Raw genomic sequence first — 21,687 nt, forward strand, 5'->3', positions numbered from 1 at the left:
AAGCGCACCTGCGTGAAAACTTTTAGCTTCTTTCACGTTCAAAAAAGCTAAAAGTTTTCACGCACCTGCACTTAACGAGGGAACCTTGGAAAACATGTTGGAATGCGGCCCGAGGACTGGACCTGTGACCTTTGACCATGATATTTCTCTAATAAAGTTGCCTGTTATTAGGTACACCTGATTTACACCGATTTCAAAGAGTTCATAGCTCAAAAGTGTCAGTTATTTAAATGTCTTTTTGAATATCACCATACTTGAGCATTGTTTGAGATTTTGACTCATGTAGGAAAGGGTGGAGAGTGTTAATGACACAATATAAAAGTTCAAAATAAATTCTTTATTTAGATCTTTGGTACAATTTTGAAACATTTCTCAATTTGTGTCAAGGTCTTCAGCAGGCTTTGGGGAGAACAGAGCAGTGAAAGGTTGTTTTCTCCTTAAACGAGTCTGCGGGATCTTCTCCTCCTTTATATAACCTGTACAAGCAGAGCATTAGACTTTTTAGACATTTAAAAATGTTCCATCAAGATAGTCTGATCACCTCTTTCTATGCACGTCTGCGTGGATGGGAATCCGACTTCCCAGAAGTTCTCAGGGGTGCTCGGTGGAATGAAGCGATGACGGTGCCGAGAGCATTCCGACAATTTCTTCACTTTCTCCTCCTCGGGCAGATGAGCGTAATACTAGCAGAGGGCGAGGCGAGTCAGAGAAACATGCAGCAAGTTGATTATTAGAAAGACAAACATGACAACTGATGTTACATAAGACAAGACTTACAACTTCACATTCTTTGCAGGTGGTGCCTTTCAGTTTTCTTCTCTCGTCCTTCTTGCGGACCACCGCCACGTGGGCATATGTTGGCTGCCTAAAACATAAATAAACTTTGTAAATCAGTCCATACATTTCATTAAAAAATACTATGTGTTCAAAGCAAACTTAGGAAATGCTAATGTTTTGGTAGTTTAGCGTAAAAAAAAAAAAAAAAAAAAGAAAAATTGCTTACTGCACTTTGTGCCCCCGTGGAGAGTTTTCTGGAGGCTCTAAATGGTAGAGACGGAACTCAGTTTCATCTCTCATTGTATTAACCAGCATGTAACAATTATATATGTACCCTCTTCCTCCTCTTCCTCCTCTTCCTCACAAGGTTGACAGGCAACATATGAGCTGTTGAAAGATATGTACTCCTCGCGGGCGGTGGCGTCAAACATTCTTTCCAGACTATCATTAGCCTTGTCACCAATTCCTTGGTAAGAAAACACGAGTCGTTTGTCAGCGTCATGGACGCCAAATGTGGAAGACGCCCAGAATGGGATCACCTGACACATTGTGATCTTTCTGGCCTCCGCCTTGAAGTAAGCTGTGACTAATCCAAGTGCAGTCGCTGTCATCTAATTCTTCATGTTGCTCTCCTTTGAGCTTGGAAACACATGAGACAACTTTTAAGACAGAATTCAAATGTGCTAAATCATTTGCAATGCGGACAACTGAGAAGAATGATTGTACCTCATCTGCTGCTAGCTCGCTGTCATACATGGAGAGGGCGAGGGCAGGGTCAATGCTCCATGTGTTTTCTTCTCTGTGCTTCGTCTCTGCTGAAAGTAAAAAAATTCAATTGGAATAAAAGGATTTTGAGGATGCTAACATTGTGAAAACGAGCTGCTTACTTACCATCCTCCGGATGAACTTTTTTGTGTGGAGCATTTTGGACCTGAAGGTGGTGTTGTCTGCGGTGCGCTTGTTCTTTAGGTTTTAAGTTTGGCTTCTTGAAAGGTGAACTTCCACAGTCAGCAGTTTGGTTGTGAGTTTGAACCTGTTAAGCCATTTTAAAAGCCGACGTAGTCAAACTTCTGATGAAAAGTTAAGGTTGCCATATGTTGAGAATGCAAACCTTGGGTGGCTCCTTGAAGCTTTGACAAGAGGTTTGTTTCTTCGTAAGCTCTTTCGGTTCGTAATCTTCCTGTAGTTTTTCTTTTCCACGAGAGTCAAGCTCAGTCCGCTTTTCATCACGAGGGAAACGAGACGGTGACTTTACTACCGTGGAGTCTGGACTGTGGACTGGAGTGGAAGGTGAAGGAGTACGACGAGGCCTTCACAAAGACACACAATGTTTGAATTCCAATAAAGTACAACTTCTTTTTTTTTTTTGTCCTTACCGTCGATGGAGATCAGACAACGGGGTCAATTTTGCGTTGTATCGTTTTCCTTCAGCTATGGTTTTCTGAAAAGAGAAAATATCAATCAGAGAAAGATTACACACGAAACAGGCTGGGACATGACCTACCATGTGATACGTGTTGACAAGTTCAAGGCCACATGTTTCTGCTACCACTTCGTCATTCTTTTCTTCTTCTGATATTAGAAAGACACTATGATCATCCCAGACATATTTCCATGAATCAAACTTGCCAGTTCAAATCTTACCTAAAATCTGGGATGTTTCCATTTGGCACGTGTCAGGAACAAGCACTTGTGTTTTTGAAGCTGTTTTTGTAGCGTCACTTGATTCTTTAACAAAAAAGAAACACACAAATTGAAATACTTAAGTACTTTGTTGAGAGTCCAAAAATAGACATTTTAAGTGACCTTTGAAGAGTGATCTGCAGAACTTGAATTCGGGATCCTCTGCATAGTGAACATGTTTGCTATTGTCCATGTATTTACGTTTCTTCAATTTACTGACGACGGGAAGTGAGCTGGCCAGGACTGGTGAATCTGGGATGATGCCATCTTCGTAGTCTGGGGGGAGGGCCATCTGTGGTTCGGAGCTAATAGTAACAATAAGAGCTCAGGTCGAAGCTTCAAACAGTCATAAAAGAGTTATTTGTAATACTTCAATAACAAAATAATTAGAATCTCAAGAAACTTGGCCGAGACATACCATGTCTTTAATATTTGCAGCTCAGCCTGAAGTTTGCGGTTTTCATCCTGCAGCCACTTTCTTTCATACTCTGTTGAGAATAAACACACACACCGTCAATATTGAGAGAAGCCAGTTATTGACACATTTCTGTACAAAAATATTTATTCTATTTGGTGTGATTTATTGTATTAGTAAAATATACACTTTGTAGAACACAAAAGCACTAAAATACACACACAAAAAAACACTCACTGAGTTTGTTGATGGTCCGCTTGCTATGCTCTTGGCAATTTTTCAAGTTTTCTTCCAAGGTTGCACACCGATCACATTCTTTTGCTCGTAACCTAAAAACAGTGTAAAAAATGAGACTTCTATTCTACTATTCCTTAAGACAGGGCGTGTAACATTAGGAGTTATAGTACCTGTCTTCCAAAAGACTATTGGCATTCTGTAGAGTTTTGGTTTGCTGCTTCAGCTCTTGGTTATTAGTATAATACAGCTGAAGAGTCTCTGCATCTCTGTGACAAACAAAATTTGTCTTGGTTAAATATGAATTAAAATGAAACAATCCCATCTAATATGGCATATTTGTTTTAGGGGTAAAACTATACTCACAGACGGCGTTCTTTTTTCAACTTGCATACTTTTTCCTCAAGTTCTAAAAGCAGATCATGTAACATCAACACCATGTAAATCACAATGGCCCAACAATTGATTTGATGTTCAGTACTGAGATTTTAATGCAATGTTTTGTTGTTACCCTGGAGTCCTTTTTGGTGGCATTCTCGTAGTTGTATCCATAAACCGTGAAAGGGGTCCGCTGGTTTGGGTGTGCTTGTTGGGCTGCTCATTCTCAATTCACTATTGGTAATGTCTTGTGTTTAGCATTTAAAATTTATTAAAATGTTCAAGTAAGTAATGTTGCTCGTGAAAATAAATTCTAATTTGCCGCGCCGAAATGCATGCTGGGAAACTTTGTTTTGTTTTTTGCTGCCGCGTCTTCTTCTTTTGTTTATTTGCGAACCGAACCCATGCATTACCGCCACCTATCGATTCACAATGGTTAGTGCTTTGGATTACACTCGCCTAAATTTCATAAAAAATATATATATTTTCTTAGCTTTTTTACATTGTTCCACATTTTTAAGTTTGATTCTAGAATTACATCTCAATAGTTTTGATTTTATAATTAGTTCCAAGAAGTGTTCCAATATATTTATTTCCAATATAACATCTAATCTGATCTTTAATCAGAACGCTTGTTAGTTTCTGAACCGTTTCAGATTCACTATCTTGACATTCAAACCAAGCATGAAAGATTGTGAACATTTGTCACATTCACAATGAACATCAAAAATTGTACAGTGGAAAGCAAGACCTTGTATTCCTTTTTATTTTTACTATTTTCTTTAGAATACAAAACAAGAACCAAAATAAAAATAACATACAAAACAGATTATTGAACAGGTGACATTGTAAAGTAAGTCAGGGACAGTGGTTTTTGAGAATTGGGTTGATGCTACAACTTCCATTTACCATTGAAGACCAAAACAAACGAGACAATTCAATGACCCGCATGACAGCATTTCTTATTGTCTCCAATTTAAACTCACACAAGCATGATGGTTCCTACGTGTTCTTTCTAAAGATGGGTGTCCTGGATTCAACTCTTCCCACTCACATTACCCTTCTTTCAAGCACAAAAAGCTGCTTCAGCCTGAGGGTGAAGTCAGCAATTTTCTCTTTAAGTTATTAATCAGATTTTGAGAACGTTACACGATTAAGTAGGAATATCACTCAGCTGCAGTCACAAAGTCCCTTTCCTTAAAAGATGCTAACAGTAAAATACAATGCATTTACTGCATCAACCAAAGAAACAAAATAAGCTCCACTTAATTAAACACAAAGCTGTGGAAACATAACCGTTTTGTTTTTGTTTTGCATTAACACTAGTATTCTTGTTTTACACTTACGATGTAGTGACCGGCGCGAGTCAGTTTTGGAGATTTATTACTTTTTTTACGTCCTTTGGATGTGTTCCTTTTGAAGGAGTTTGCATCTGTCACAGCAGAGTCGACTGAGCTAGCATTACTTAACATATCAACATACAGAACATGCATTCGACATCAGACGCCTCTCCAAAATAGGTGGGGATCAACTACTCCAAACTCCAATTTCACCACAAGCTAATTAAAAGTCTAAAATTTGCATGACAGCCTGCAGAAAGAATTGCAAGTAGGCCCTTGGATGGCAGATAAGCGACAGGCTTGTAAGGATGCGGTGTGGAATGAAGCCTAATGCCATTAAGACATGAGGATGGACGTCTTCGACTCCCCCTCCTCATTCTAATGGACCTAACATGGTTTTAGATTCACATTGTACTGGAAGAAGACAAATTGGTTGCAGATGCTGGCAGAGTTGGTCCACCGCCGCTAGCAAAAAAACACTGGAGTGGAGCGTGAATGCATACCTACCACCTCACCTGCAGAGTGACACAGTGGGGGAAAAAAATGGCGGTCAGTAATTGGTGGGCACATCAACACTGCGTGATACTCACTCTGCTTTGACTTCACCACTGAGGGGGCACATAGCTGTAGCTGTGCGTGCCGGCGGGCCGATATGTGGGCATGGTGACGGGGTGCGGGGCGAGAGCGGCAGGCGCCGGTGACGGAGTCGACAGCAAAGTTCCTGTCACGTTCAAATGAAGCTAATAAGATCCTAGCGTCGTTTCGACTGATTAAGATACTCACCAGCTGACATGGCCATAGTGGTGCCGGCCACCATGCCCATGGCAACCCCGTTGTTGCGAGGGGGAGGGATGGATGGGGCGTACATGGCGGCAGGCATCCCGTTAGGTTGGACCACCGTTGTGTGATGGATCACGTGGGGAGGTGCTGCGTACAGTGGCTGTGTGAAGTAAGTCCCTTGTTGTTGTGAAGGTATCAGTGCCTGCAACACCAAGCATAGCATTTTACTCGATAGATATTTGTGTGTTTTATGAACTAGGTGGCGCCACAAAGTACTACATACCTGTGCATAAGGGTTATGTTGGGGGTAGGTGCTCCTGACTGGGTATACAGCAGCTGGATAGGGGTTGGGGGAGGATGAGTATGGTGGGACCGTCCCAGTGTTGGGGGAACAGGACACTTTAAATGTAGCACCAGGGGCATAACCTGGATCACAGAATAGAAAAGGATTAGATTAGATTGATCGATCGATCGATAGATACATACCGCTCGAGAAGGCTGGATTTGCTCCTTGGTAGACATTCGGAGTGTATGCTGGGGCTGCTGTTGCATAGCCGACAGGGAAGCCAGCTAGCATGACCAAAAGCAAATAAAGTCATGTTAAATAATTGCATAATGTCCCTTTAGTTATGATAGTTGATGGACAAACCTACCTGGATAGCCTATACCCTTAGAGTTGGTGAAGGGGACCCCTGTTGGTGCAGGGCTGTACACTGGATTCATTGTGGCCACCAAATTCTAAAAGTTAAAAAAAGACAGCATGATAATAGTGATTAGCAGTTTGAAGGAGTGCAAATTTCTGCAACCGGTTGAGTGTATTTGTTTTTTTCCTCATGGGCAATGAGAAAACTGATCATGTTCAACTGTTGATTGGTCAGATGTGCCCTCTAGCGGAGGCCATGGCGCATTACACAACGGCAGAGGCGATGACGGCGGTCCGGGGCTCAAAATGACTACACACTCGTTACACAGTAGTGTTAATCAAAATATGCACTTTCCGCGTCTGAGAGCACAGCGACACAAAATGCAACGTTATATCAAATACCACCAGCCCCTTCCCCCTTAAACCGAACAAGCATTTTAGATCGCAATCTGTAGCTATAAACAAACCAAGGAGAAAGACTGCGATTAAAATGATAAGAAGTTGATTACAGGCGGACTGCTGGCAAATTTAATTTCTAAAATGATTAAAAGTTACACTTTGATGTACGTTATTTGCATTATTAAAAGCGCTGTTGGCTGTGCTCCCAAATGAAGTGAAGATGCTGTGGAGGAATTTTGGCAAGGTGTGCGAAGGTGAAACCCTTCGACGCTTTGTTATCATTAGCTAGCTTTAACGCGGGCGCCGAACCAGCGGTTCAACCTCAGTTGTGTGCTATTCACTCAAAACTGATACTGTTCTTTTGCAGGTATGCAAATCGCCTCTATGACCGTGCAAAAAAAGAAAAAAAAATCCAACAACCTCTGGAGTGAGTGGCACAGCAGCCGGAATAAGGCACCTTAACTGCCAGGCCGCAGCTGAGGAGGCAGCCAGCCGGACAGCTGTGCGCTGCACCACTGCTTGTCCCAACATGGCACACAACACAACGTGAAGCAAAATGCTCTAATCAACTGGAATAACTTACTGGTCGATGTTATTGCCGTTTGCAAATACGCTTCTTTGAATCCCCGATGGCAAATATAATGAAGCTGGCTGGTGTTTTGCTCCCAGATGCTGAACTCTTTTGAGTGCCGCGCGTCACTTCCGTATAGTGTCACGTGATCGGGAGCAATAACGCCTTATGATTTATTATCATTATTAGCATACTATAAAAAGTAATCCAATAACAATGCGAAATGAAAAACCGCAAAATAAGAAACCACCTACTCAAGGGAGGCATTGCAAATTTGGGATTTATTAAATTCAGTGGTTTTTTTGGTCCTTTAATTTTTCTTAGAAAAAAACGTATACCTCATTTTCATAGCAAGGTTTGTGATGCACGGCTACATTATGATCAATTTTGTTAGTGTTTTCGTTCTTGCAATAATTGACAAAAATTCAGTTTAAAAAAAGATTACGTCATAACTACAACCGTCTGCAGCGAAGGTGACCGGAAGCGTTCTGACGTCCTCTGAGGTCCGAGCGGATGATAAAAACCCTTTTAAATATAGCTGTGATTTAGCATCGTTTTCCCACTTATATACAAAAAACTAAGCATATTAAATATCTAAAAGCACAACTTGAAGGCTTTGCATAGACAAAATCCTCTGTTTATAATTTTATTAATTATTTTTGCCTTTTTTCCTTCAAGGACCTTACGCATCATTTCCTGTCAGCGGTCGAACTGGAATGATATCCATAATGTTGTGGGTCTAATGCACCCATGTATGTCAACAGCTAAAATGTTTAAATTAAATTAATACTTTGGGGATTATTCTGTAGTGTTAAGTAACTGTTTTCACTCGTTTGCAAACGGTGGGACAATTATGTCGGGTGCGGCCAGTGGAGGCTCCTCTGGTATGGGCGCAGCAGCAGGAGCTAGTTGCAGCTCCGCCGGCGTTCTCCACACTGCGGTATCTGGGGGAGGAGCAGGGGTGGCCGGTAGGCTACCTGCTCGTGTCCTGGAGCATATTTTCTCCTATTTGGACCTTACCGATTTGACTCGATGCGCCTTAGTGTGCTGGCACTGGAGCAACATTCTGGCGGATGAAAACAGCGAGGTGTGGCGCAGCCTGGGTGCTCGAACACTCAGTGAAGAAGCCCTGCGATCTGACATCTTATGCAACCTCCCATCCTACAAAAGCAAGGTGAGGTTATCTCTTGCAAGAGGCATAAAGGGACTAACAGCAAAAATAATTTGTCCTTGTATTTGTTAGATTCTGTACCTTGCATCTCTGAGGTTAGAAATACACTTCTCACTGGCAGAAACCCTCTCTAGTGGTCAGAATAAACCTCTACAGTTTAGTGTGTTAAAAAGATGACAAATGATTTCAAAAATCTAATCTGTCTCCAGGTCAAATCCTACCAACATGCTCTAAGCTCCCACGACTGCTCTCGTAACGTGTACGTGAAGAAAAACGGATTCACCCTGCACCGCAACCCCATCGCCCAGAGTACAGATGGAGCACGGGGCAAGATTGGCTTTATGGAAGGTCGCCACGCCTGGGAGATCTGGTGGGAAGGACCTCTGGGTACAGTGGCGGTGATTGGCATCGCCACCAAGCGGGCATCCATGCAGTGCCAAGGCTACGTGGCCCTTCTGGGAAGCGATGACCAGAGCTGGGGCTGGAATCTGGTTGACAACAACCTGCTCCACAATGGGGAGGTGAACGGGAACTTCCCACAGTGTAATAATGCACCCAAATATCAGGTAGGACCAATAACTGGGCTGTCCTTGTTCTATAAAGCAAATTTAACTTTTTTTATATGACTGTTGCAGATTGGGGAGAGAATACGAGTGATTCTCGACATGGATGACAAGACGTTAGCCTTCGAGAGGGGGTTTGAGTTTCTGGGAGTTGCATTTCGGGGACTACCTAAAGCCTGCCTGTTCCCTGCCGTCTCCGCAGTGTACGGCAACACCGAGGTCACGATGGTGTACTTGGGGAAGCCACTGGATGGCTAAGAGCGATGTATACGGTTCCCTCCAAAAGTATTGGAACAGCAAAGACTTTGTTTTTGTTGTACACTGAAGACATTTGGGTATCCAATCAAAAAATGAGACTTTTTTGTTTCGTTTTTTGATCTTAAACTGAAATGTTTGTAGTATATAACTATTGACATTTTTATGACATCTCAAAAGCTCATGAATTCAACATCATGATTTTGACTGTTAAAAAGGAATGTTTATGTTAGTGGAAGATAACGCTAACTGTTTCGATACCCTAACTTTTTTCCTGATTGTGCTTAAAAAGTAGCACAGATTTATTACATTACTAAATCATATTACAAAGCTTAATGTGGAATAATCCATTCCATGTTGATTCTGATTTGTATTCATGCCACATCAAAACAACCCGACTTAATAGTTGTCGCCTATGAGAAGCACCGCATGAACGGTTATCATTTTTAAATCCACTTAATGGTGGAAAACGTGTGTGACGTCCAGTTTGTCCTTTTTAATGTGCTACTGTACTATTACACTATTTATTTATCTATGGTACTACTAGCTTCTGTACAGTTTAAGTAGGAGAATAAAGTCATGAGATGCGGCAACTTGAGATGCATTTCTGTCTGAGCTCCTTGTCTAAATGTCTCCACATGGCACAACAAACACAAATTGCCCTTTCCATCACAAACCACATGAAACTAACATACTTTTTACACCTTTATTTTTGTTTGTAATTACAGAACCATTAATTAAAAAAAAGTTTAAAAAAAAATCAAGAAACATTTTTTTTTGTTGTTGAATCCCCCCTCGCCTTTTTTTTTTCCTGCTCAAGAAACAACACACAACTCCAACCATCCCACAACTTGCCTTAAAATAACAGCCTACTCCATTTAACTTATTCAATGCCACAGGATGGTCAGCCGCTGACAAGCCGTGACTGCACTGCGCAGTGTCAGAATGTGATGGGGCCTAACTGAAACTGCCATACCCCCCCCCCCCCTCCATGCACACACACATACATACAAACACACACAAACATCTTTCCTGATACTCCTTACTCCTGGAACAAAAACTGCCTGCCTTTTTATCTGTGTTGGTGATGTATAAAAAAATCACTTTAGGCCGGCGACTTGTTAGGTGGCGTCTGTACTGCAGTGTGCTGTCATGCGAATTAAACGTGTGCGCATGTGTGTGTATACATGTCGAGGTGTAAAAAAGAAAAAAAAAAAAAACTAAAAGGATCATCAGCGTTTGCTGTTGTAGTAAATGCCCCCTGTGGCCGGCCTGTGGTCGCCCTGCCCCCCTCCCCCCCACACGGACAGAATGGGGTGAGTGTGCATAGCGGGAGCAGAGAGAGAGAGAGACGCTGCGGAGACAGTGGGGGGCGGCGGCGCCACCTGGGGAGGGGTCGTCAGCCTCCACTGGTCCTGAAACCTGAAACGACAAGAAGTGGTCTAATACAGAGAGAGGAGGGGTGAGAGGAAGGAGAGAAGACACACAAGGTGGAGGAGGAGGAGCGGGCTGCACCAAATAAAAACATCGTCTGCCAAAATAAAACCAAACGATGGTTGTCTTGCATTGGACAGGCATGAACGTATGGTGGGGGAGATGGCCGCGCAGGCAAGAGCCCCACCTTCAGGGAAAAAAAAAAAAAAATCAATTAAAAAAAATGTGCATCTCTAATTTTTCCACTGCCAAGCGGGTCAGTCGCTTTCCAAAACTGCGTGGTGAAGAACACATACAACAAAAAAAGAAATCATGGGGAGTTGATCTGGGGGGAGTCGGAGGAGATGGAGAGAAAAGCAGGAGGGAGTGGTACAGCAAACAGACTTTAAACATCAAACGGGCTAGTCAACATTTCACATTTGAACATTCTTAAAAAAAAGCAAAAAAAAACAAAACAAAAAACAGTGTCACTAAATGTCGCCACCCCCCCTTTTTTTGTTGCCTTTTTTTTTCGGTGGTGGGTGAATGGGGTGAATGGGTGGGTGGATGGTGTGGAAGCAGGATGTCACAGCCAGACCAAAGGAGACACGCCTGCAGCCTGAGATACCATCACCACCATCATCATCATCATCAAAATCAACATCATCCCCACACCCCAAGCAACGACAACAACAAAAGAAAAAACTTGCCACCATACATCTTTCACCAAAAAGGCCAGCGTATACCTTACCAGGGGGGCCGCACCAACCTCCGCACACGCACGCTCACATACAAATGCACACTGCAGTCAGTCAGTCTCTCTGTCCAGAAGGCTTTTTTTTTTTCTTTTTTTTTCCTTTTTGTTTCTCTCTTCTGGAACTCTTCTTTTTTTTTTGTTGGGGGAAAGGGAGGGGAATTTTAGAGTGTGTGCGTGTATGTGTAAGTGTGTGTGTGTACATGTGTAAGAAGGGAAAGGGGTTGATAGTAAAAGGGAGGGGGTGGAGTGTTTAGTAAGGGCAATACCACGATGTTCGCCCTCGGCCCCTGGAAGAGAGAGAGAAAAAGAGGGTGAGTTTCTTTCTGGTTGGCTTGAGAAAAATGGACACCAATTTTTCTGGTGTGGTATTCAATTTGGTGTGCGCTCGTGGGTGGGCAGAAGGTGCTTAACGGAATGTGTGACAACGGCGTTTTTAAAAACTTAATCAAAGTGACATCTTAACACTGCCAGTGCAGCAATACAACAAGGGAAAAACGAAGTTAGCGTACAAAGAAGGACGAGGGTTTAAACTCGAGATAATTGTGTGTGTGTGTGTGTTTGTGTGGCTGGGTGTAAGAGGGGTCAAAGCAAAGGCGCACTCTCCCTCTTTCTCTCTCTTGAGCTTCTTTTTAAATATTGCACAACAGCCCCTAAAGACTCCCACGGTGGCCGCACTCTGATCTTCACAATTGGGAGCAAAAGTTTGGGCAATTTTACACCCCCCCCCCAGCTGTTCTTTTTGAAGCACAACATTTGGCTCATGAAGCAGGTGTGCAAAAAAAAAAAAAAAAAAGGGTGCCATTGGGGTCACACTTTGGGGTGGGAAGACAAACACAGACGCCACAAAACAGCGCACGCACACGTCACAGCATGACCTGCCAAGAAAGTCACACAAGACAAAACGCCAACAGGGGGCGCCACTCCAAGGCACCCACCCACACAACACACAGACAGACACCAGTGGACTGATGTTGAGATCAGGCTGCAGTAATGAACCTTTGTCTCTGGGAGTGCTCACGTTAACGTATCGATTGCTCGTGCACACCAAATGATGCATAAAGACAGATAACAAAAAATAAACTAGCTTGATACCAGTAGAGGGGGGGGAAAAAGGATTCTATTTCAGTCCAAATTAAAAAAAAAAGTCAACACTTGACTGCCGTCCGCAACACAACTGCCGAATGGTTGCCCCCGGGCTGGGAGCAGAAAGCAGGAACATGCTCACAAGCTAATACGAATCAAAGACTTTTTCGAAGCTTCGCATCATTCTGATCCAAATAGGAATACAATATGGTACGTACAATTTATTTTGTATTTACAGAATGGCCATGCTGTGCAATGAACCCAACTGATGAGACATGACAGTTCCAAAAGTGTGCAAATGAGTTCATGTTGCCTAGCTAAAATAAATGGGTAGTATTTAAAAACAAACAAAACTATGAGCCCAAAGCGCACACGCAAGTCACGAGAGCAATAAGCTGTCATCTAGTCCAACACAATGAGCGTCTATTTATTCAGGTTGCTGACAAGCAACAAGTTGACTTTCTATCTCAAGGTGTTGTGATGCATGACATGAGTGCAACAGGTGAAGATGACGTTCATGCGGGTTGCCGTGTCCTCCTCAGTCGTCCACTGACCTGAAGGCCCGCCCTCTGCCTCTGGGGGGTGTGTAGCCGCTGTAGTAGCGAGCGCGCGATGAGAAGTTTCCTCCCCTTGATCGGAACCGAGCCCGGGAAAAGCCGCGATCTGTGGTGCTGATGCCGGGTCTGTTTGTTCTCTTTGCGCCCACCTGGAAGAAAAAAAAAAAGACATCCCAACGTTTTAACACCACCTTGACATCTTGAGCATCCTCAAAAATGTGCCGTTCCAAACATGACCTTGATCTGTCTTCCTCTAAACAGAGACTCATCCAGAGCCATCGCCGTCCTTACAGACTCTTTGTCGGCAAACTCGATGTACGCAAATCTTGGAAAGAAAGGCAGAACGGAGTTATGGAAAATATTGGACCATCAAGCAATCCATTTGAACTTTTTACCCTTTGGGATGCCCCGTGTATTTGTCACACAAGATGGTGACTCTATTTACTGAACCACAGCCGTGGAAGTGTGCCTCAAGCTCCTCTGCTGTGGCGCCGTAGTCCACCTAAAGTCAAAGGAAGCAACTTAAGATTGTGTCCATGTACGCCACATTGACGAAAAAGCTACTCACGTTTCCGACATATATCGATCGGCCATCTGCTTCCATTTTTTCCTCAAATGACATGATGACTGGGCCGACTACAAAAGGCGGGACAACAAAGAAATCCAAATGGTCAAATTTAGGTGACCATACTTTGTAATGTAATCCAAGCTGTTGAGTTATCTGTACAGTTCCATACATTGCTTCAATCTACGCATCAAAACATCTAGAGGGCCCGCTCCAAATAAATAGAAAACATACCTGGTGGTGGGCTTAGATTCATTTGTTTCTCCACCTCGTTCTGCAGCTCCTTCAGTTTCTCGGCCTCTTCCTCCATCTCTCTCACACGGGCTTTGATAGCCTCCAGCTCCTGAAGAAGATACACAAATCATCAGTAACGCCTTTGTGTACATATTATGGTAACAGTCGCCACACCAACGAGAGTAAGAAACTATTTCATCCGACCCGCCATGCATTTGAAAAATCAAATCCTGAGTAACATTAAACCTGTAAATAATAAGTCATACCGTTTCAAAAATAACACATTTTATTCCTATTTTCCTTCATTCAAGAGTCACTCCTGTACTATTTGAATGCTAAGAGGTCACAAACAGTCATGATAGGATGACAGTTTATACAGAATAATTGGTACATGCACGATTTTGGGCACATGTGTTGTTTTCAAGTTCTCACACCTGCTGTACAACTTAAAAAAAAAAAGGGCTTGGAACACACAGACGGGCAGTGTCCCTCGTGTGACTGTGGACCATCGTGGAGAGTGGTGCATTGCAGTGGGAGTCATTCCAATTTCATTCAAGGCAATGCCTTCACACACACGCACAAACAGCGAAACCAGCACATAAAACAAAAAGCAATGATCCACACAGCGCTCATTGTAAACGCAAGTGCACACAATGAATGACTTGTGGCTGGCCGGAATCAGGACCCATTGAATTGACAGATGTTGGCGCAACCCTGGAAAGAAACAAGGAGTGCATGAAGGCATGCTGGCAGACACGCCTTAAAGACCAACGTGGAAGATCCACGCGAGTTGAAGATGTGGATCGTTCCGGCTCCTGCTAAACACGACAGGTCGTTCAAAAAGGCCACCCGGTCTGCCATCTCCACCCTTGCGATCTCGTGTAGATTTGGGTGGCAGGCACGCCACTCACGATCGTCTGTGATCCACCGAACCGCGTCATACATTCCGTTCCATTAAAACATGGCGGGTTTGATCTTTCCACCGGCTATCGAGCACGGTTCTGGTTCTAGCTGTATTGTGTTAACGGTGCCCAGTGTAAGCTAGCATTAGCCGGTTGCCGCTAGATCGGTTTCACGCCCCGATATCGGTGCTTGAAATGCCATAGCGAGGAAAGCCGTGAAGTTACAAAGGCAACACACACACAATAAACATGCCATTACCGTCGAAGAGGGCGGCTTTGCAATCAAGTAGACTGACGCGACGGTGCACAGGGGCTGCGGTGTGTCCTACCCTCGCCCCCGACTAGCTCAAACATCCCACTGTTGCGTCTTTGCGGCGATTTGTATTCAGAGCCTCGGTCTCGCCGCCTGGTGCAGAAACTAGCGCCCGTCTTGCGCCAAGATGGCTGCCGATATCGCGCATGTCACCACCCAATTCTACTGCACTGCGCGAACCATAATGGCGGTTAAAACCGAGCTGGCTCCAAAAGCCACGCACACGGCATGTGACACGAATCTTTGTGAGGAATTAATTAGGTTCCATAAGCACGCTAAACGTTATCATAGAGTGCTTTGCAAGTAGCTAGGATATCGCCATTAACGAGCGTGACTTCACGTCGGCATGCAACGACTGAAACAATGCCCTTCACTTACCGGGTCTTCGATGGCCGCTTCTCCCTCCTCTAACCCCGGCTCCTCGTCGCCTACGCCCGGGTCTTCCAGCTCGGGGTGTCCAGGGTCAGAATCTAGTAGCGATTCCTCCGCCAGCCCATTGCCGAACTCCGCCATCGCCCTGTACCGTGTAACGATGCGCCTCGTGGCCAAACCAACGTAGCAGGCCCCAACTCACGCACGAGTGGGGGGGTGAGGGGGGCGGTCAAGGGAGGGGGTTGGGGGGAGTAAAGGCGGAATACGGCCGAGTAAAGTTAAAAGAATAAATAAAAAGCGACCTACGATTCAGCCCCCGTTTGAATAGCGTTCAAACGTAAAATAAACAGTTTTCTCAACCCCAACCTCCAGGTAATCGCTGGAATTCCCGCAGGGAACCGAGTTAAATGAACTAACTATGGAGGGGGGGTAAGAACACGAGCGAAGACATGAGATCGGCGGCGGCCACTTTTCAGAAATGGAGGCCGGAGGCGGAGCAAAGTGTCACTGCGGACGTACGCGACAACCCCATTTGGTATTGGGTGAATAGGGCCAGCCTCTTTTTTCCTCAGCGCATTTCTATTGGTTCATATAGGAGCTTGTTCCGGGTGCTAATTCAAATACGTCGTTTTAATTGGATTAGAATGCCAATACAACAGTAACGATTAGTGATGTGCATTTCAGTTCTTTTAAGTGAACTGAATCTTTAGAATCGAAGAGTTCTTGATTATTTAACTTTATTATTGTAGTTTATTTTTAATCATAGCAAGTGACAACAACAATTAGATTGAATTTGTGCAACTTTGCAAGGAGGAATGGGCAACTATGACCCAATCGAGGTGTGCAAGGTGACTTTTAAAAAGCCTGTTATTAAAACGGTCTCTTGAAATTCCTTTTTTTTTTTTAAACTCATGCCTACCTAATTTTCTCAAAAGTGCTGGGAACTGCGAGCACTCCGATGCTACAGCAATGAGATCTTCGAATTGGTGAAAGGAAAACAATATTAAAGTTTGAAACTCAATAGCTGCTGCGTCAATGACAAAATAAGGGCCCTTGGCAAGAACGCGTTTGGTTTTATTGTGAATTGAGCTTTCTCTCTTACCGTAGGCACGCCAGTTCAATGTAAAGCAAGTTCTACCGGTGACTACTAACTATTTTGAGTGAGTATTAAAACCAATTTTAAACTCTCTATTTTCTGTTTACATGTAAATATTCAGGAGCATCATTAAGAGACGAGCTCCTCGAGTTTGTTTGCTGCTAGCTAGCTATCGTAGAACAATATCAACAAAGGTAGCTTGTGAGTGACTCCGCCCACAACTGCCACTCGGCTGTCAATCAAACGTTAATCAAGGGAAATGCGTTTGACCTGCATGTTGTTTTGTTTTGTTTTGTTTTCCACGTAAAAGCTGATGTCCAAACTCCACGTCGGCTGCTGGTCGTCTATCTGAACATCTAGACTCCAACATATTTTCCAAAGGTACTGCATGTTGCATTTCCTTCTTTTTTATATGGATTATTATCCCTTCGGTGACGAGAGAAGATCAACAACAAGTATAATGAGACGTAATGTTATTTTGTAAAGATAATTTAATCTGTGCTTTGAGTTATTTGACGGTTTCCAGGTGAATTGGGTAGTAGGTAACAGCAGATGGGCCATTAAGCAATAAGTGGGGTGGGTGCAGTACAACATGTTTCCCGCAGAGGGCGCCAATGCTCTAAATTGAAAAATAGGTGTGTATCATTAAATCTGGGAAATCTGGCACAAACTGAGTCTTTTCATTTTTTCAACTTTGTTTTTTAAATTAAGATATTTTTAAAGTTGAGAATGTAGAGTTAAGAGTTTGTGTTCTTTGTAATAAACTTTATTACTTTTGCAGAGTAAACATTCAATTGCAAAACAGAAGTCGGATGGTAGTCTGCTTGGTGCCAAGTGGTCGGCCGGTGGGATAAATGGTGGAGTGGTGGGCCGGTGGGACGAGTAGTGAAGTGGTCAGCCGGTGGGATGAGCGGTGAGGAGTCTGTGCTCTGGTCCTCAGCCAGCGCTGCAAGCAGGTACTTGATAGTGCACCACCCTTGACACAAAAAGAACAATCATTCAAATTTTGGAACATGGTGGCTGAAAGGAAATGTACTTTCCTTCTCTTACCAGCAGAGGGCTCTTCAGACAGCAAAGAGGTCAACTTGAGGCTTTTGGCAGGTAGCAGACCAGGAATGCAACAACCACAGGGGGCCTGCAAATCCAAGTCCAGAAAGGGAATAGCCTGCTACAGTTTGGCTTGAGCCTCAGGTGACCGGTAGGTGAACGAGCTCACAGAGTGGAAGCACCTATGACAGGCTGTTCACTTTCTGGACCAGGATTTGCCACTTCTGCCTGTAAAGAAAAGGAACACTGACTCAATTTAAGTTTACACTTGCACACAAATGCGGAAACAGTCAAGCAAGTTGATTTGAACATTTCAACGCTGACAATGGAGACAATTTTGGAGAATTACTTGGCCCAGCAGTTCTTTGTGGCACTCTTACTGGAGGCTGCACTGCATTAAGATTAAGAAAAAGCAGCATTTGCCAAGTTTAGTCACCTGTCAGCATGTTGGATAAGAAGATCATGACTCCTTGCTTCCCGACTGCCTAGATCAGCACCACCTGAAACCACAAACTGGTCAAGCACTTTGATTTGTCAAATTTGTCATTGCAATAGGTTCAAACCTGGAGCTTTTACTTCAATTCATGCAGCAGGCAGGATTGAGGTGGTCCTTTGGCACCACCTAGTGGGCAAAAAGGGAAGAGAATGTACACGCTGAAATAAATTGGTCAAACAATTGTTCATGTATGAATGTGTGCATGTTTCACCCATGAAGAATTTAGGCAGGAGCAGCTCTGAATTTCTCTCCAACCGCAGTTCGTTGGCCTGAAAGACAAGAACGTTGTAACCCATAGTGTTACATTTTCAGTCATACAAAGGTTTACGTGTGAATCCACATTATTCGAACAAAGTAGGTTACTTGAGGATCATTTTGAAGAGTCGCACCTATAGACAGATATTAGACAATTTGATTTGATTGATTCTGTTGTGAATTTATGCAAACGTTTTGTCTTACCTTGAGCAAAACTGCGTTTGATGCAATTTAAAGTCAGAGAAGTTGACTGCCAACGCTCCAGCAAGCTTTTTAGCTTGCATGGTAGCAAGCACGTCCAAAGTGCAAGTTGACGCTGAAAGCAGTTAGTTTTAAAAGGCTAAGAAATACTGAAGACTCACCTTAGAAACTGCCGGTGGGGGAGCACAACGGTGTACTGTCAGAAGTGAGCAAGACAATGATTGTCGCGTTTGTGACGTCTTGTATAGTATTTTTTGTGATGACGTCATTAACAAGCAAAAGGAAAAAAAAAAAAAAGTTGATGCGGAAGCGAGAGGAAAATTGCTGCATGTTCCTAAGATCCAGAGGTGGTCCAGTGGTTAAAGATTTTGCCTTGAGTTCAGGAGAACCGAGTTCGAATCTCACTGTACTATACAAAAGTTTTACAGAGCGGGATTCTCTGCCTTGTATTCTGGAGAACCGAGTTCGAGTCTTGCACACTAGTCCGTATAATTTCCAAATGTTACACGGAGCGGGACTCGAACCCACCTCTCCTGTACTGCAGACCAATATTATTCCATTCGGCCATCTTGGCGAAGAAAGTTCGAAAATTTTTATGGTGGTCATGCAATGCACCTGAAAGAACGTTGCCCTTCAAGCAATTGCATTAAGAAATAAACAAATGCAATTCTCGTTCTTATTTATTTATTAATTAATTAATTTTTATTGGTGTCCATTTCAAGTGTACCTAATAACAGGCCACTAGCGGTGTACCTAATGGAGTGTCCGTGTGCTTCCCTCGTTAAGTGCAGGTGCGTGAAAACTTTTAGCTCCTTTTGAACGTGAAAGTGGCTAAAACTTTTCACGCAGGTGCGCTTAACGAGGGTAACTTGGAAAACATGTTGGAACGCGGCCCCGAGGACTAGAGTTTGACACCTGTGACCTTTGACCATGATATTTCCCTAATAAAGTGGCCTGTTATTAGGTACACTTGAAAATGGCGGTGTACCTAATGGAGTGTCCGTGTGATTCCCTCGTTAAGTGCAGGTGCGTGAAAACTTTTAGCTCCTTTTGAACGTGAAAGAAGCTAAAACTTTTCACGCAGGTGTGTTTAACGAGGGTAACTTGGAAACCATATTGGAACGCGGCCCCTCGAGGACTGGAGGTCGACACCCCTGGTTTAAGTGAAAAGTGCCACACCTGCCCTCACCCCCACTTTCTGATTGGCTGGTTGATCTGTGACATCACTCGGACACTCCATTAGGTACACCGCATGTGAGTGAATGGGTTAGGCTTAGGGTTGTGTGAGTGAATGAGCGAGTGGGTTCATCCAATAATGCTTTCACACAATTATCAGGCAATGAGAAAATAAATGAATATCTAGGGACAAAGAGATTTTTAATCACTTTTTCATTTATTGTTTAATTGTCACATCACTAATTAACAGGTAGTCACAATGAACACTTTATTCTCAAACCAAAAAAAAAAAAAGAAAGAGAAAAAGCGACACAAAAACAAGGAGATTCTGTCAATGACAAAGTACGTCCACTGAACATATCCTATTGTTTTGTCAGCATGCTCTGCAGGTTTACGACAGCGATTAAGGAGCTATTAGGTTTACACTTGCTTACTATGAGTGCCGGGGTGGAAGATGAAGCTCCAAAGCACTTATTCGCTAAGATGACACAGCAGCCTTTGTTACAAAAGCCAAACCTACACAGCAATAGTCTGTTTGAAACAATGAACAATTTCAAGTTGCAGATCTAATGTTATCCTTTAAACCCAACCAGGTTGTTGCGCAATAGGGATGGGCTTTTTTTTGTAGGTGTGCTAGTTTTAGAAAAACATCAAATGAAATCTCCATCATTTTTTTTTTCCAGGTTAGAACTGCACAAAAATAAATGTAAACTAAACATTGGTTGCTAAAGGGTTAAACTACAAAATAAATGAGACTCAGCAATACTTAATGAATAACAGATGCCCATCCCTATTGTTATTTTCGTGGTCTACATTTGTTTTGAGAATATTTTCAACCATGAGAGCACACCATCTGTGAGGCTACAGGAACACAATGATAAATTAAAAAAAAAAAAAAAAGTTCAATATGTCTAAGACATTGTTTCACTTCAAGGGCCCCTTTCAAATGAAAAAGGCTAACATTTGACAACAGTTATTTTCGGCAGATAACTCGTTAAATGATATTGATAAAGCATCCTTCCCATTTGGAAACCAAGCTAAGAGTTGACCGCTAAACCCCTGCTGTTGATGTTGTTCGTTTCTTTTTTATCTGAGAGAGCATCAGCAATAAAATACCTATATACATCTGTGTGCAGTCTCAAAGGAGCAAGAAGCAAAAACAAACATCCATCAAAATAAACAACAAAAAAAGAAAAAAAATGGGGTACAGGCAAGGCTATAACATGGCAAAAAAAATGCAAAATTCTCACAAATTATTCAAATTAAATGAAACTGCTTTAAAACATCCTGATGCGTGTGTATTTGTTTACAATTACTGATCAATATTTGTGCATATCATCATGAAAATAACGTATTGATAATGATATTGTTGGATGATGTTTTGGTTTGCTATTAGATTATATTTCCAAGGTTTAAGGTGCAATGTTTGTGTTTGTGCATTAAAGCGACAATTTCAAAAAAAAAATTCTGGAGTGTTTAAAAGTGGATTCAATTCAACCTTTGGTACAGAATTTTCAGATTTTTGTTTTCAAATTGTCGAACTGAAAAGAATGAATCTGTACAGTTTGTAAATTCCCTTTAAAATTCCAATGACATTTCTTGTGGAAAATGTGTATTTTGACTAGAATGAAACAATTCAACTGAAATTAAAACAAATAAAAAATTTGGTAATGCCTCTCAAGTTGCACAAAACCAGCGCCAATCCAAATATTTTTTTGTAGTTTTGGTGCTTTTACTCTTTTTTTTTTTGTGACGGCAGAATAAAAACATCGGAAACTGAACTTCTACGCATTCCCCTTCGTAGCAAAAAAAAAACCTTCCCATTTGAGCAAACATTAGGTACTTAACATGATCAACAGTGGTTAACTTCACAATTAAAATAGTGAAAATGCTACTTAAGCATGAAACAAACATTTTGCACAAAACAAATCAATCTGAACAAATCACTGCTGGATTGTGTTGTATTCTTAACAGTTATACTTTCCCACTGTTTGATCAACTTGCCATCTGT

At 42.7% G+C, this 21,687-nt stretch overlaps 4 protein-coding genes and 2 long non-coding RNA genes across 13 annotated transcripts; 2 read left to right on the forward strand and 4 right to left on the reverse strand.

Annotated features, from left to right (window-relative positions):
• Nucleotides 1-316: 316 nt before the first annotated feature.
• On the reverse strand, nucleotides 317-3,850 carry rbbp8 (retinoblastoma binding protein 8). Of its 2 annotated transcripts, none has more exons than XM_049749499.1 (18): nucleotides 3,621-3,850; nucleotides 3,476-3,518; nucleotides 3,283-3,378; nucleotides 3,113-3,204; nucleotides 2,879-2,948; nucleotides 2,584-2,765; nucleotides 2,422-2,505; nucleotides 2,282-2,349; nucleotides 2,154-2,218; nucleotides 1,889-2,087; nucleotides 1,669-1,810; nucleotides 1,504-1,589; nucleotides 1,317-1,416; nucleotides 1,112-1,243; nucleotides 1,004-1,040; nucleotides 778-865; nucleotides 542-683; nucleotides 317-476 (listed from the first exon to the last, which is right to left on the reverse strand). In XM_049749499.1, exons 1-18 carry the CDS (start codon nucleotides 3,709-3,711, stop codon nucleotides 373-375), a joined length of 1,821 nt encoding a protein of 606 aa, XP_049605456.1. In that variant the 5' UTR covers nucleotides 3,712-3,850; the 3' UTR covers nucleotides 317-372. The 2 variants fall into 2 exon arrangements, with proteins under 2 accessions (XP_049605456.1, XP_049605455.1); XM_049749498.2 differs by having other exon boundaries at nucleotides 1,504-1,592.
• Nucleotides 3,851-4,235: 385 nt separating this feature from the next.
• Nucleotides 4,236-7,384, reverse strand: fam168b (family with sequence similarity 168 member B). The gene is made up of 7 exons (XM_049749625.1): nucleotides 7,233-7,384; nucleotides 6,261-6,345; nucleotides 6,094-6,177; nucleotides 5,891-6,033; nucleotides 5,611-5,809; nucleotides 5,418-5,548; nucleotides 4,236-5,342 (listed from the first exon to the last, which is right to left on the reverse strand). The coding sequence occupies exons 2-6, from the start codon at nucleotides 6,328-6,330 to the stop codon at nucleotides 5,430-5,432; spliced, it is 615 nt and encodes a 204-aa protein (XP_049605582.1). The 5' UTR covers nucleotides 6,331-6,345; nucleotides 7,233-7,384; the 3' UTR covers nucleotides 4,236-5,342; nucleotides 5,418-5,429.
• A 512-nt stretch (nucleotides 7,385-7,896) lies between these two features.
• On the forward strand, nucleotides 7,897-9,807 carry fbxo45 (F-box protein 45). The gene is made up of 3 exons (XM_049749621.2): nucleotides 7,897-8,394; nucleotides 8,601-8,957; nucleotides 9,027-9,807. The coding sequence occupies exons 1-3, from the start codon at nucleotides 8,074-8,076 to the stop codon at nucleotides 9,210-9,212; spliced, it is 864 nt and encodes a 287-aa protein (XP_049605578.1). The 5' UTR covers nucleotides 7,897-8,073; the 3' UTR covers nucleotides 9,213-9,807.
• A 94-nt stretch (nucleotides 9,808-9,901) lies between these two features.
• On the reverse strand, nucleotides 9,902-15,870 carry pabpn1 (poly(A) binding protein, nuclear 1). 3 transcript variants are annotated; one of them, XM_049749622.2, is made up of 7 exons: nucleotides 15,412-15,870; nucleotides 13,819-13,927; nucleotides 13,588-13,655; nucleotides 13,415-13,521; nucleotides 13,257-13,344; nucleotides 13,017-13,168; nucleotides 9,902-10,631 (listed from the first exon to the last, which is right to left on the reverse strand). In XM_049749622.2, the coding sequence occupies exons 1-7, from the start codon at nucleotides 15,544-15,546 to the stop codon at nucleotides 10,442-10,444; spliced, it is 849 nt and encodes a 282-aa protein (XP_049605579.1). In that variant the 5' UTR covers nucleotides 15,547-15,870; the 3' UTR covers nucleotides 9,902-10,441. The 3 variants fall into 3 exon arrangements, with proteins under 3 accessions (XP_049605579.1, XP_049605581.1, XP_049605580.1); XM_049749624.1 differs by lacking the exon at nucleotides 15,412-15,870 and adding an exon at nucleotides 14,980-15,123; XM_049749623.2 differs by lacking the exon at nucleotides 9,902-10,631 and adding an exon at nucleotides 11,014-11,666 and having other exon boundaries at nucleotides 15,412-15,865.
• Nucleotides 15,871-15,945: 75 nt separating this feature from the next.
• On the forward strand, nucleotides 15,946-17,692 carry LOC125986156 (uncharacterized). Of its 2 annotated transcripts, none has more exons than XR_007487549.2 (4): nucleotides 15,946-16,565; nucleotides 16,812-16,882; nucleotides 17,283-17,457; nucleotides 17,555-17,692. It is a non-coding gene; the product is annotated as an uncharacterized lncRNA (long non-coding RNA). The 2 variants fall into 2 exon arrangements; XR_011085719.1 differs by having other exon boundaries at nucleotides 17,558-17,674.
• LOC125986155 (uncharacterized) lies at nucleotides 17,339-19,132 on the reverse strand. Of its 4 annotated transcripts, none has more exons than XR_007487548.2 (6): nucleotides 18,504-19,132; nucleotides 18,256-18,433; nucleotides 18,112-18,170; nucleotides 17,985-18,048; nucleotides 17,552-17,776; nucleotides 17,339-17,477 (listed from the first exon to the last, which is right to left on the reverse strand). It is a non-coding gene; the product is annotated as an uncharacterized lncRNA (long non-coding RNA). The 4 variants fall into 4 exon arrangements; XR_007487546.2 differs by having other exon boundaries at nucleotides 18,256-18,313; nucleotides 18,504-19,121; XR_007487547.2 differs by having other exon boundaries at nucleotides 18,125-18,170; nucleotides 18,256-19,124.
• Nucleotides 19,133-21,687: the final 2,555 nt, after the last annotated feature.

The sequence above is a fragment of the Syngnathus scovelli genome, chromosome 18, assembly GCF_024217435.2.
Source record: "Syngnathus scovelli strain Florida chromosome 18, RoL_Ssco_1.2, whole genome shotgun sequence".
NCBI lineage: Eukaryota > Metazoa > Chordata > Actinopteri > Syngnathiformes > Syngnathidae > Syngnathus > Syngnathus scovelli.